Source organism: Anopheles coustani, chromosome 3, assembly GCF_943734705.1.
Source record: "Anopheles coustani chromosome 3, idAnoCousDA_361_x.2, whole genome shotgun sequence".
Classification (NCBI taxonomy): domain Eukaryota; kingdom Metazoa; phylum Arthropoda; class Insecta; order Diptera; family Culicidae; genus Anopheles; species Anopheles coustani.
In genome coordinates, this window is record NC_071288.1 from 67878130 (window position 1) to 67893415 (window position 15286).

At 42.1% G+C, this 15286-nt stretch overlaps 1 protein-coding gene across 1 annotated transcript in view; it reads left to right on the plus strand.

Annotated features, from left to right (window-relative positions):
- Nucleotides 1-12539, plus strand: part of LOC131271385 (solute carrier family 12 member 4) — a 66803-nt gene extending 54264 nt beyond the window's left edge. The window contains exons 12-23 of the mRNA XM_058272799.1: nt 2034-2190; nt 2252-2644; nt 2732-2851; nt 2937-3299; nt 4902-5091; nt 5174-5389; nt 8078-8185; nt 8954-9013; nt 10484-10615; nt 11451-11617; nt 11694-11833; nt 12127-12539. Of these exons, the coding sequence (XP_058128782.1) occupies nt 2034-2190; nt 2252-2644; nt 2732-2851; nt 2937-3299; nt 4902-5091; nt 5174-5389; nt 8078-8185; nt 8954-9013; nt 10484-10615; nt 11451-11617; nt 11694-11833; nt 12127-12218 (2138 nt within the window). The 3' untranslated portion in view covers nt 12219-12539. The remainder of the gene's footprint in view (nt 1-2033; nt 2191-2251; nt 2645-2731; nt 2852-2936; nt 3300-4901; nt 5092-5173; nt 5390-8077; nt 8186-8953; nt 9014-10483; nt 10616-11450; nt 11618-11693; nt 11834-12126) is intronic.
- Nucleotides 12540-15286: the final 2747 nt, after the last annotated feature.

A 15286-nucleotide genomic window follows, 5' to 3' on the forward strand; every position in this document is an offset into this window, starting at 1 on the left:
CTAACAACTTTCATTCAAAATTACTTAAACGTACTTAAGGTCATGAGATTTTTTTTTAATTTTAAGCTCGAAAAACAACTGACTAAAGCTCATTATTGATTAGGCTCGAAAAACAACAAAACAAATGGCTTTCAATTCGTAAAGCTGGGAAAAATCATTCAAATAACTATTTTGATTTAAAAATAAAAAAAAGATAAATCATAGTCATGTTTCTATCAGAAGACATTAATTTACGCTCACTTCAAATGATAAAAGAACTTCATTTCAACGAAAATAAATAATAAATGTGTTGAGAGGAAGAAATGCACATTACCAAACGTATTATAAGCAGACGATTTATCTTCTCCAAACAATTAAAGAAACAGGAAAGTTATAAAATAGTTTGAATAATTAGCATTCGTGTTTAGGATATTTTTTTTTTATTTTCTTATTCGGTGTCTGCATTAGACGTAAAATTAAATTACATACTTCTGTTTTTGGTTCAAGTTTTAATTTATTTTACTTATTTTATAGAATGGACAATGGTTAATCCTTTAACAAACCCTATCTCTCAGGCGGGAGGACCTTCCTCATCCTTTTGCTGTTTGTGCTTAAAAACAATTTACCATTTACCAGCTTTTGTTTCGCTACCCATGCCATTAAGCAGGCAAGCGATCCGTCATATCTGTCGAATTATGGTTCAGACGTGACAGCTTGAGGACAATCATTTTAAAGGCAAAAACTTGATTCCACGTTTTTCAAACAACCGGTAACCAGCTGCTGGTCATCGTGGAAAACTGCTGACTCGCGTTTGGCATGATTCGCGTTCGCGTAGATAAGCTTGCCTCCCGCTAGCATCATCACCGAGACTAGGCTATGCGGCGTGTATGTGTGCCATAATGTTTCGGTGGTGTTACCCATCGGCAAGTCATTTTGATGAAGGTTTAAAAGGGGTGGAACGTGAAACCGGGGCGAGAAGCCACTTCAAACTAGCGCTCGGCGGTGCAGAACAGTCATCCGGAGGATCAGGTCATCAGGTGGATGAATCCGGACGAAAAAGGGCACGCAATACCTATAGTGGCGCGATGGAAGATAATTGCAAAAGTCGTTACGCCACTCGGGAATGTCCCCGTGCTTCTAATTCTTTTCTTTCGATTCTCCTCGGCGTGATTGAGTGACGGAACTGAATAAGTTTTTCCAGTTTTTCCTAAAAGCATCACGACCCGTTCCTTCTGCGAAGGTTACCAATACCAGCGCCACCTTGGCTTTGTAAGAGAAGAAAAAAGAAAGGATTAATGCTTGTAGTGGACCGGGAATGCTGCCGTTCCGTTCCGCCGGTGTGGCTTTAAAGTGCTTTTTTCATCGTTCAATAAACAACGGTCACTTTTTGCCAAGAACATTTATCCCAGAAACCAGATGAGTCCAAAGAAAATGACGATAAAATTCCACTTCTATCGATTTTCAATTCTTGAAATGTTTCGCCGCTACTTATCTTGTTTTGGTTTTAGCAGATTAGAAAAACGAGCATTTTTGAGACCCCATATTTTGTCTTAAAGTCAAGTACACCGACAATGTCTTGAATCAATGACGAGAAGCTGCATATAAAGCTCTTGGGAACGAACTAGGTTTGTGTAATTCCGATTCAGATTCACGAATCTTTGTGTCGTTATAGAGATTCGTGAATATTTCAATGAGAGATTCATGAATCCCAAAGATTGATTAATGTTAAAAGAACTGAAAACTAACGGCCGCAAAATAGGTAGTGAGATCTCCTTTTTATCCAAAGATCCATGAAAGATTCATGAAGATTTATCAAAGTTTGGAGAGCCGAATCCTAAAAGATTCATAAATCAATCTGAATTAATTTTAGGTAAAAAAGATTCATGTGAATGAATGTCGCCTAAAGATGCATAAGGCACAACACTAGAACGAACACTTTAATCCAGAAGGACTGAATATGTTTTCTGATACTCGAAATAACCGCATCACTCTGTGCATGGCTTAGGAACGTCAGATATAGCTAATCCCAACTCCGAATCACTCATCGTCCGCAGGTATTATGGCCGGCTCGAACCGTTCCGGTGATTTGGCGGACGCACAAAAGAGCATTCCCATCGGTACGATCGGAGCCATCCTGACGACGTCGACCGTGTACCTGTCCTGTGTGCTGCTGTTCGCGGGCACCGTCGACAACCTGCTGCTGCGAGACAAGTAAGTCACCGGTCAATTCGGGTCAAAAGGTCACGCTCTCTAACTCCCGCCCGTCCATCAGATTCGGACAGTCCATCGGTGGTAAGCTGGTGGTGGCGAACATGGCCTGGCCGAACCAGTGGGTCATCCTGATCGGGTCCTTCCTGTCGACGCTCGGCGCGGGACTGCAAAGTTTGACCGGCGCTCCGCGACTGCTGCAGGCCATTGCGAAGGACGGCATCATTCCGTTCCTCGAACCGTTCGCCGTCTCGTCAAAGCGTGGCGAACCTACGCGCGCCCTCATCCTCACGCTGCTGATCTGCCAGTGCGGCATCCTGCTCGGCAACGTCGATCTGCTCGCCCCGCTGCTGTCCATGTTCTTCCTGATGTGCTACGGCTTCGTCAATCTGGCCTGCGCCCTCCAGACCCTGCTGCGTACGCCCAACTGGCGTCCGCGCTTCAAGTACTATCACTGGTAGGTTCGAGAACGAGCAGAACTCGCAATAAAATTCGCGGGAACTAACCTCAAATCCGTGTGCTATGTTATTCCTCTATTTCCCAGGTGTCTGTCGCTGATTGGCCTGACGCTCTGCATCTCGATCATGTTCATGACTTCGTGGTACTTTGCCCTGCTGGCCATGGGAATGGCTATCGTAATATACAAGTACATCGAGTACCGAGGGTAAGTAGAACACGCCAATAACGCTCTGTTCCACATCGCTGTCTAACCACTTCACTACCTCTCGCTCTCTCTTCATCACGTACAGGGCCGAGAAGGAATGGGGTGACGGTATCCGTGGTATTGCCCTGTCCGCCGCCCGCTACTCGCTGCTCCGCCTCGAGGAGGGACCGCCGCACACGAAGAACTGGCGCCCGCAGATCCTGATGCTGGCCAAGCTGAACGACGATTTCACGCCCAAGTACCGCAAGCTGTTCGCGTTCGTGTCGCAGCTGAAGGCGGGCAAGGGGTTGGCCGTGGTGGTGTCGCTCATTCCGGGCGACTTCACCAAGCGGGCCGGGGAGGCCGCCGCCGCCAAGCAAGCGCTCCGCAAGGTCATGGACGACGAGAAGGTGAAGGGTTTCTGCGATGTGCTGGTCGCGTCCAACATTGCTGACGGTCTGTCACACGCGTAAGTATTCGCACTACAACCTTACACTGCAGACCTTTTCAATTCCCTAAAGAGAAGGTTAGGATACGGGGAACCGTTTTGGGGATTCAAAACTTCAACACCACTTCGGATTAGTTTCTTCTGGCGACCTTCAAAATGATCCTTTCTCGCCCGAGAGGAGTTATTCCTTTCACTTTGTTCTTCGTGCGGTCCGTTATTTCATCATAATTTATCAATTTTCCATACCCTCCCGTGCCACTAAGCCCCCCAAGCTTATCGCTTCTCACGGTCGATGGCGAACGATTTCCCTCAGGAGAGCCGAGGACGGTTCAATCAATTCCACGCCCGAGCAAATGGCGGGATTTGGCAAGCATCATCCACCGGGCTGGGAATACGAAAGGAATTACACGCTAAACTTGAGCGAAATACGATACAGATGGGGGCGATAAATAAAGTAAACTTCTTGGCCCACGTGCGCTAGCCAAGTTTTGGCGTCGGTCGTGCTGGGTTGGTCTCTGCTGATCGTCCCGTTAGGATGGATTATGTGCAAAGTTTCGTTGCTTAATATCCTTTCTGCTACATTGCATGATCAAGATGGCAGCAATGTTAACTGTTGTCTATTGCCTTCATGACAAATACTGACGTCCTTTGATTTAAATCTACTAGATTAAAGTACACCAGCTTAACACTGAGAAACTTAGAGAGTTATTTTGCTGATATATAATTGTTGGTCATATGTTCATATCAAAGAGCTTTCCGAATTTAAACTTATCTCTTCTTACTTTATTTTAGAGAACAGTCCTGCCAAGTTGGGAAAATGACTCCAAAAGTTGTCACACTGATTTTTAAACATTTTTTTGTGTGGAGCAGAAGAAAAAATATTTTTTTCCTGTTCGTTATGGATGTTAGGAATTTATTGATTAAGTGATGGTCAGTTTGCATACGTGTTATTTGTGATTGTGATCAGTAATGATTTGCCGATAATAAGCAAACATTTGGTTTGGCAAATATACGAATTAAAAGTTTACAAACACATAAGAACGTGTTTTTGAAGGTGCACTCGAAATAAACGATGCGCAATGAAAGTAAAAACAACACGACAATGCGACAAAAAACTGGGTAAAGCAGTACAAATTCCATCCGCTTGCCCGTGTCAGGCTAATGTGAATAGTAAAATGTTTATTTTATCATTGAAGACAGACACTTATAAGAAGAGGAAAAAAGAATTGTTCTCTGAAGAGAAGATTGAAAAAAAGCAACAAAAAAGAATGAAAATGAAAGTTTTTATGTTCTCAAAAGAACATTTAATAATTAAATGAATCCAGTTCTTTTTTAAATATAAAATAACAAAGGGTTTACGAGTATATCAGATAACTACTAGCAAACAAACTAAGTTTATCAATATGATCATAAGATTTTTCAAGAACTCATACCAAACAATAAGACAAATATTAGCTGAAGAGATTTAAATTCCGTGTACAGCCTTGTTTTCCTTAAATTAATTTGAAGATAAACATTATCCATCAAAGGGTTATTTTTTAACTTTGTAATGTTAACAACTGAGAACTATTTCAATTTTAATCTCACCAAAAAACGATTTTCTCAATTCTTTCATCCTCGCAGTGTACAAACCATCGGTCTGGGAGGCATGAAGCCGAACACCGTTATCATCGGCTGGCCGTACGGATGGCGTCAGAGCGAGGACGACCGCACCTGGCACGTGTTCCTGCAGACGGTACGCCACGTCAGTGCCGCCCGCATGGCCCTGCTCGTCCCGAAAGGAATCAACTTCTTCCCAGCCGTGGGTGACAAGGTGAGTAGCGCAAGCCGTTCACCGGTGAAGGATGTGGTGAATGTTTTCTGACTCCCATTTTTTGTTTTTACACCTGTCCCAGATTGCCGGCAACATTGACATCTGGTGGATCGTGCACGACGGAGGCCTGCTGATGCTGCTGCCGTTCCTGCTGAAGCAGCACCGCTCGTGGAAGAACTGCAAGATGCGCATCTTCACCGTCGCCCAGATGGAGGACAACTCCATCCAGATTAAGAAGGATCTCAAGATGTTCCTGTACCATCTGCGTATCGAAGCGGAGGTGGAGGTCGTTGAAATGGTACGTTAACCCCGTGGAGAACAATCTGAGAAGCTTCTCGGAGAAAAGTTGTCAGATTTAGATAATTTTTAACAACTTTTTCGATATTCTTTCTTCGTTAAGATATCTCGGAAAACGTCACATTCAACTGTATGAAGTTAAGCGTTTTGCGATAGGATCTTTTCGAAAGTCTTGAGAGCTTTGCGAGTCTCGCCCTAAGTTCACATGTCGTTCTCTGGTAATCATATCGTTGTTCACTTTATCCACTTCACCCCCTCAGGCGCAGCTCGATTCGCCTGCAGAGTGAAACGAACGAATAGATTCATTATAAAATGGCGCTTTAAACGTTTTATGTCTCTATTTTATGATACCACGCTACGGTGACCTGCCGTGAACAACCGACTCTCTGACCTCGTTTTTCCGGGCCAGCATCTCACGTCGGCCTCACCCCCTTTTCCGGAAGGGAGTTAAAGTGGAAGCGAAATGAGAACGGTTTGCATCGTTGCGCTGTATCACACTTTGTTTGTTTTACTGCTAAAAGATTTTTCTCGGATTGCGTTTTCATCCGCTCCTCATCCCAAGCAGCCCCCCCTCCCTCTCAGCTCCAAAACATCATCTGCAACGGTTTTTGTTTCGTATATCCCCCCACACACAGCTAAGGCGAACCGAGAGGAACTTTAATCATTCGTACTTTTTCTCCTCCGCTCTGCTATTCCATTCATAGAAAAGCGGCGAGCTTTTCACCCAGGAAATCTGCAAACCCCCATTGTTTTGCTATGCATGCGCCCTATTTTGTAGTTGTGTTTTGCGTCGGTGGTGCTCGCCCGGGCAGGCTCCAATTCGCCCCCCACCCGGGGGGGGAGAAAACGCTGGCCAGCCGGGCCGTGAGCGTGTTTTAAAGATAATTTATTTGTTTCACTCTTTTATATTTGCTCACGTGTTTATGCGCACGTGTCCGTTCAGCAGTCGCTAACGAAGGAACGCTCCGGTTTTTTTTTACATTCGCTTTCTGCGGTTCGCTTCGCTGGACCTTCGCTGCGGATGGCGAATGTAGCGATTAAAACCCTCCCGAGCACATTCAATCGGCAGAAGGCGGAGGCCTTTGGCCGAAGGTCACCGGTCCAGTTATCCCGTCCGGCAATCGGGACGACGGGTACGATTATGATCCAACTCCCTACCCCCATACGGACCTCCGATACGGTGGAGGAGATGGACTCTTCTAGTCGAAGTCTTTCCATTTCCGCTCTCGGAGGGGAAAATGTTGCATCAGCTCTGGTGGGATTTAAACATGAATATGCTTTCATAAATCATACTCTCGACCTGCCGTAAATCATTCCATTTCATTCCTCCAGATCGGATGGTGGAAGGAATTCTCAAGATATACCCATTTTGTACATATTTTAATCCACCCCGTTGGATAACAATCTTTGCACCTGAAGCAAAGGTTGGGTGTTTAATCATACAAAATGTTCGTTGCAATGTACGAAAGAAAATCAAAACATTTAAAACAATTTTTGGACTGTTGGAAAAGGGTTTCGATGAAAGAAATTGATGTTAAATATAATAAATTTTTGTTTACAACTGTTACCATTTAATTTACCATCGAAATTCAGTTTTATTGTCTTTAAGAATTCTCTTTTTGAAATTGCATATTTATTTTTACCTTTACGCCATCTGTTTCCCCGTCATGATAGAATTTTGGTTTTTATAAGTATTAAAGATAAAACAATAAACATTTAAACTTCTTATTAAAATTTTACATAGGAACGACATCGAAATTAATGAACAAAAACTATAACTTAGAGGCAAAAATCGATACCTTAGAGAAAGAAGTTGATAGGTTATTTAAAACACAGATGTCGAGATTAAAGACAAAAACATTGCCACTATTTTAAACATTGGTGGGTTAGTTAGTAACAACGAATGTTTCCGCGATTAAGCGCGAATCGTACAGCTTTACCTCATTTTTCCAATTCCGTATGCTTTCCTATTGCAAATACGGTTTCAAAATCATTCTTATTTTCTTTTAAACTTAAAAGAGATTCTTTGAACTCATTGTTTTAATTTTCATCTTTGCCAAGTATTTATTTAAACGATTTTGTTGCATTATTTTGTGGAATCGACTGTTCCCCGGTTATTGGGCTTCTCTTTAACACGAGTCAAGAGTTTAATACTTCTTCGAAGAGTTTTTTACTCTTTTTGTCAGATTATTGCTCAGATGTGCATTAAATGTAATGTCAATCCAAATGGGCTATAATTTAAGTTCGAATTACCCTCAACGTAAACTTTTTTAATTTTCTCATCCACCCTTAAGGTACGTGCTCCGTCCGTGTGTATTTGGAAGGAATCTAAATTTTTCACCACCCTTGCTACACGTTTCACACACGAAACTCAACAAATCGGCGTAACGCGGTCACGGATAAAGTTGGGTCCTTCCCTTCGTGGAACCTGTGCATCGAAAGCGTTCGTTTTACTTTCCTTTAAGGGACTAAAATCAAATGGAGAGGGCGAGGGGGGCGTGAACGATTTGAAATATGTTTTCATTACAACACACAACCGACGAACCTTTTCGTCGGCGAAAGCCCTTTTCCACCCAAACGCGCTTGGGGTGTGCATATTGAAACATAAATATTTTCTTCTCCCGCAACTCGCTTGATTTGACTGATTCTGCCATCGGCCACCGCCGTTTTCTTTTCCTTTCCCCCCCAGATGGACAGCGATATTTCGGCGTACACCTACGAGCGGACGCTCATGATGGAGCAGCGCAACCAGATGCTGAGAAAACTTCGCTTGAACAAACGCGAGCAGGAAAATGTGGTACGTATCGGGCAAATGGTTATTATTTTCGTTTAACGGTGGGCAGCACCTTGCCTCTCGGGAGGTAAGGTTATTTCGGTGACGGGTGAACGGTGCTGGTGGTGCTGGTGTTGTTGGTGGAGGGTTCAAATTGTTCTCACCGTACGTGACCCAGTTCGGAAAAATTGGAAAGTGTTAACAAAACGACCGCCAGAGGCTTTCCAGTCAGTTAGAGAAATTTTACAGCTTGAAAATTTTGCAACAGGAACCAAATTCTCATCGTAACGTTAGCTTTGAAAATAGGTTTGGGATGAGCGCACAATTGTGTGATGGAGGCGCCTAGTCGTTTGTACCGTATTTTTTCAGCACAGGGTCAATTTTGAAACGTTTTAACTACATAACGGTACGGGAACTAATTTTTGATGATTGCTTCCCAAACAAATGAATCTAAAACTAGATACAAATCTACAACACAAGCAGTTTTTACCATCAGTCGACAAAGCGATCGCCTGCAACGTTTTGTTCAACGGAAACTAAAACGAATCCTTTTTTCTTCTCTTTCTTATCACTCCCTCCCCAAAAATCAACCATAACAAAACGGAATGTTAACCGATGCACCCGTAAACAACATGCATAACGAAACTGTTATGGCAACTCTCCCTTTTTTTGCTCTCGTGTAAAATAAAACAACAATGTAACGTTCCAAATGTAAAACGAAATTTGTCTGTTGTAAAAAAAACTCCAAATTCGCACACAAACACTCAACAACAAAACCAAAACACTATAAAGGTGGAGAATATGGTGGAGTTCTCTCAGGCTACCGCTAACGGAGAGGATCGAACGCCGCTGGTAATGACGATGATTGTGATGCTGATGTTTAGAACAACAAAAAAAAGCCGATTGTGTTCCCACATTGAGTGTTGTTTTTTTAATTTTTATTTTTCTCTCATTCTATTGCCCTGTTGCCGTAGAAAAACCAAAACCCCCCGCAGACTAGCTGTTTGCTGTTGGTCTTTCGTTTTTCTCCCTTTCCCTGTGTTTTTTACTTGCAACCGATTTTTGCTACTCTGTTTTTTACTACTTTTTTCCACTTTCGTAAATGCTTTGCTGTTTGTTGGACATTTTAAATTCACGTTTTTAAAGTGTTTAATATTCAACTGTTGTAGGGCTTGCTTCTTTTTCGTGGATGAACGGCACATCAATCATTTTTTCACATTTAAATAAACCGTAGACGGTGTGCGTTTCATTTTCACGCAATCATTGTAATCCCTCCATATCATAGGATACCTGTTAAACGCAAACAAACGCATGCAAATAATAATTTTAAATTGGTTTCTTCCTGACAACTCTCACCTTTTTTATCATTTTCCATCGGTCGCATCGCCATTTGCAAAACATGCACGACCCATTCGTCATATCGATCGCAAGCATCAGCCTTGTTCGTTGCATCGTCCATAATCACCCCGTTTTCAATAGGGGAACGATTTTTCCATTCCATTCCATCGGCAGTGAACAGTTTATCATTATCAAGTCAACATTATCATTTACGATCTGTTCGCTTTGGTACGATCTCGAACTCTCGCGTGTGTACAAAAACAAAAACACTAAAAGAAATCCATCATCATCCGCCGCTTAGATATAAATAATAATCATTCCATTCATATTTGATGTTATTTCATGTTGGGCGGCACATCTCTCTCTACACACACACACAAGCCACATGCACATGCAAATATGCTACGCCATCATCATTGCCATCACGCAAAGCCATTTATTGCTATTAGCGATGATTTATGCTTCAAATAAACATTGGACGGTATCAGAAGAAGGCGAAAAAAGCGGCTCACATGTGCACTTCTGGAACTGTGTTATTGTATGAATTTCCGTGTGTGTGTGTGTGCGTGTGAGGGTGTGCTTGTTTATTTACCAGTGTCCTTTTTGGTTACCCTTTAAAGCTCTTTTCTAATATGTTTAGCTGTTGCTCATCTTACCTCCTCTCAGCGCTAGACTGTCGGTCATTTTGTTTCTGCTGTGGGGTTTTGTGGCATTGTGTTGACACATTATTTTCTTTCGTCCAGTTCGATAGAAACATTCAGTTTCAGTCCCAACGCCACAAATCACTGCACGCAATTTTCAAAATGACGACCTAGTGTTTGCTAAGATATCTTTATTTTTAACTACCGACGAATCTGCGATTCGTTCTTGAGAAGCTGATAATTTTATTAACACACACTCTCTGTCTCTTTCTCTTTCTGCGCCTTTCGCATTGTTTGGTTATCCGTTATCTTCTTTCCCAATCCGGAACGCTCTCGCCATCAGGTGCAAGCCATCGTCGACCATCACCACCACAACGACAACAATACCAAGACAGCATCCAAGGTGCGATTCGCCGACCCAGCGGAGAACAAGGAAAATGGCAACGAGGACGGTGACCGGGAGGAAAAGCATGAGGTAACGTGTTGTACATTCGTTGCATCCTCCTATTTTGCTGGTTTTGTTTTTCTTTGGTTTAGAAAGTCTACTTGCATTTTAGTTATTAAACATGCATCTTATCAAAAAAATTCCCTAACTTGTGATTTAAATGTGTTTTTTTGTCACGCAAACAAACTAGACTGTTGATCTTATCGTGCCAGTATTATTCCTTGTATATTTTGCAATTTATAGACCTTAACTGAACATCCTCAGCGAAACGAAAAAAAGTTCAAAGGACTGATTTAGCTCCTAACGTTACTGGATTAAGTCTGGCTTTCTTGTTGGTTTTGGTGACAACTGTTTGTGAAAAAATGCCAATTGCCATTTATTAGAGTTTACACTTGAGTGAAAATAGCCTACAACAACAATTGAATCACTACTTGAAAAGAAGAAAAATTTACTTTTGCTTCTTCTTTCACTTTGAAATACAAAAGCAAATTAGAAACCTTTTGGTACAAAAATAAACGGAAGGAATCTCAAGATGGTTAATGTTAAATAGTTTAAATTTCTGTACAAGTGATATAGTTGTTTTTTTATGTTCTGTTTATCTTCATGATTGTGCAGTGGTATTGTTGTACTGTAAAGAAAACTAACTTTAAACTTTTTACAAAAAAGAAGAAATGCCTTTATTTCAGTAATACTTTCTTTACTGATGATATATAGAATCAATTAAATTTGAAACACCTTAATAAATGTGAAAGAAAACCCATTAATAAGTAAAAACCCTCTGAGGATCTTTTTTATAATGAAAATAATAAAAAAAATGTGCTTTTGATGCTTATGCAACGATACTTTCCATGCTCTCTGCTTCCAGACTGAATCCGAGAAGGACAAGGACACCAAAGAAGCCACCGAGAACGGCAAGGAAGGGGACAGCGCCGAGAAGCTGGGCAACAACGTCACCCTCCCGCCGGCCGCAGACAAGAAGGCCGGCGGTGACGGATCGAAGGCGGCGGACGACGTGAAGTCTGCCTTCAGGCCGTAAGTTTCACAGCATTAAAAACGGACGTTAAGCCATACTGGTTTCCCTTCATAATGATTTCCGTTGCTTTTGCAGAGACGAGGGCAACGTCAGGCGGATGCACACGGCTGTGAAATTGAACGAAGTTATAGTCAACAAATCGCACGATGCTCAACTGGTCATACTCAACTTGCCCGGCCCACCGAAGGAAACGTACCTGGAGCGGGAGAGTAACTGTATCCTTTTAGCAAAACCTTATCATTTCCTCAAACTATTTTTGTCTGTGTTTCTTAAAGTTCTGTTTGTGTAAAGTCTTAAAGCTTTGAATTCACCAATGTTTCTTTACATTGAGCCTTGGTGGAGTTGAAGTTTTTCGCCTTTAGGAATGCAATGTAATTATGATAGCATTCACATGTTGCATTGTCACACCAGTTATTATTTTAATGTTATTGATTTTATTACTCACAATTCAGCAAATCTTTTCGCAAATTTCCTTAACTACGGAACCCCACCTACCTGCGCCACACAGATATGGAGTTCTTGGAGGTACTAACCGAGGGTCTGGAGCGTGTCCTGATGGTACGGGGCGGCGGACGGGAAGTCATCACGATCTACTCTTAAGCTGGCGAAACAAACCGAACATACATACATACACCTACACATACAAACGGACAACAGTTCATTTGCGGACGGCCCGTACGCTACGCAATCAATTTTTCCAGCCAACCCAGTTTTCCCCCTTCACCCGGGACGACGGCAGCTCCCCAGAAAGTACGCTTAAACGAAACCGATATTACGGACGCATCCCGGGGAGCCATTCGGTCTGCGTAAGCCGTCGATCTAGCGTCGAAAGGGCGTCATCTTGTAGCCTAAGTACATTGAATTTCCACCAAAGTTTCCACCGGGCCCTAGAGCCCGCATCGCGACACATGAGAACATTTCGGAGAAGAGAGAATATATATATAAATATAAATATATCGTTAACATGCATGCGCTCGAAACTTCGACAAACGCGAAACGTGTCGGAAAACAGAAGAATTAGATGATGATTTTTTTTATTAATTGACGTGCGGTTCCCTTTGATACTATTTTCCTGCGATGATTGCAAAGGTTTTAGGTCAACGTCTTGCTCTCCTACGCCACGTCCTGAGTGAATGTTACACTTTGGTTAACTAATTTATAATGAGAAGAAAACACTGTACATCGGCGTTCGAACCACCGACTTTAAAATCCCCGAACAAACGAACCAGCAAAGTAAGCGAAACACCCCCCCATACAGTAAAACAAAACCAACACTCCGCATGGTGCGTCCACGACAACGGATAGTATTACCTTAGGCCAATTCGATCGACACGAAAATTGTCGTCATGTCCGTATTTTGTTGTTTTGTATTATCATTATACAATTGTTTTCGGGTTTGTTTGTTCTTCTGCCTGTTTTCTGAAAATGAGAAAAGCGCTCCTCCGCGAAACCAGATGCGCCAAGCTATTGTTGTACTGTATTCTGATTTGAGTTGTTAGAGGATGAGTTAAGGCATGCAGATTTAACCGGCTGGTGTTACTGTATGTAAGCAAAGTACAAAATTGATCCCATTCACCATCAAGTATAAGCAACCCCGAAAAGAAAGGGGCGCGAAGAGGTAAACCAGCAAACTACTCACACGCATGACAAATAAAGACAAAACCTTATCAAATGTTAATGCTACACCCGAAAGATCGAGCCGGCTTCACGAAGTGCGAACAGAGAGAGGATTAATGGAAATGGAAGCAAACTAAAAAACAAAAAAGCACACGTGACCGAAACTGGTACCGTGTAGTGTATCGAAAATCCGCCAAGGTCCAACACCTTAAGGAGGGCCAAAAGTGAGCGATAGATTTACATTCGATGTGATAAGTTCAGCTCGTTTAAGTGTTCTATTTCTTTCGAACGCGAACCGTTTCGAAGATGCGAATAGCACACACACGCAATCAAATAAATTATAGCTCGCTCGCTCCGGCTGGCGGCGGTGCATGGTTGAATTTTCCGCTCGCTGTAAGGATGTGGCGGTGGCGAACGGTACAACAGCATCCCGCCCAACGGTGGCACACACGGTCTTCACTAAGGCAACCGGAGACTAGCGTTATATCTTAAAAGAAGCAGAGGAAGGAATGTTAAATGCAGCGAAAGTCAGGTGGAAGGTGGAAATGAATGGAAAGAAAAATCGTTTGCTTTCTGTCAACCATACAGTATAGTAGAACTCTTATGTGCCTATAGTCTGTTAACTCGAACCAAAAGCAAACGCATAGAAACAAAACAAAACAGAAAGCGAAAGAGACAAAGAGAGAGAAAAAGAGTAATGCAAAAGAAGATGAGCAAAAACTATTCCCCAATCGATACCAAATAGAAAGACTTAAAATGTTGACACGGAGGAAATTATGCGTACATCGCGACAAAAGGAAAACCACGCAGAGCGCCCTTCTTGTTCCCTGAGGAAAACGTCTCCTCTCGCCAAAAAACACAAACCCGGACATCGTTGTGTTTGTCAATCCCAGATTTACGTTGGTAAATTTTTTGTTCGATTTTTTAACTTGAATAATTACAATTAAGTTAGTGTTATTATTTTGTTATAGCGAATGAGTTATAGATATTTTTTTTCCGTGCCAGCGCGCTGGTGCCACCGGTTGAAGTTTACTTTTCTTTCTTTTATTGGTTGATAGATTGTGTTGAAAGAAACGAACCGGACGTTGTTGCATGCCCATCGGTTTAGTAGCACGTGGCGCAACATGCAGGTAAGGACGCAATTCTACTCGCTTAGGTTTTTTTTTCTCCCTACGTTTCCTTTTCGTACTTTACACTTTCCGTCTTGAGACCAGCTTGCCACCAAGAAGGTCGACGCTGAATCTGAATCTCATCGGAGGGTGAATAGTGCAAGATTCCTCGGCCTACGAACAAACCCACGAGCAAACACATTCCCTTATGCGAATAATGAAATGAATCATAAAACCAGGAAACACTTCTACTTAACGGTTGGTTAAAGAAAGGACAACTAGCAGCAATCTCTCTATGTTAGTTTAACGGAAATTCGATAAACACAAAAGAAATAATGGTAAGAAAACCTTAGAAAAAAGGGTAAAATAGTAAATGCAACCATCGGTACTAGAAGTGAACAAACACTGTTAGCAGTTAGTAGAACAGAAATATTGGAGCACCGTTAAAATTGTTTCTATAACACGCTCAGGCTAATCTTGGTGCGGAACAGTATGAAGTGGAGTATCGACGACAACAAAAAAACCAAACAGAAATGATATTAACATATTTGAGACTGGGTTTATAGTTATTGTTTTATTTTACTCTCCATTTATACATTATGAGCCTACGAAGAGAGTTTATGCGAGCTCCAACAAATTTGAAAAAGAACAAAAAAAAGAAAAAGCCAAATCCTCCACCCCTACACCCACATCCACAAAAAAAAACACACACAGACACACCGAACGGAGGACTGGCGAGTAACAGTTTAACATTTACCAACTTTGCGGATATTATAATAATAACTATAGTAATATTGACGGTAGGTTGCCGGTCGGTGCCGAACTGGGAAAACTTGGAAAAAGTTTGCACATGCCGGTGCTTCTCTTTGGCAAACGGCGTGAAAAGTGGCGAGTGCGGGCGAACAAACAAAACAGAACAACAATAATATACAAATCTCAACT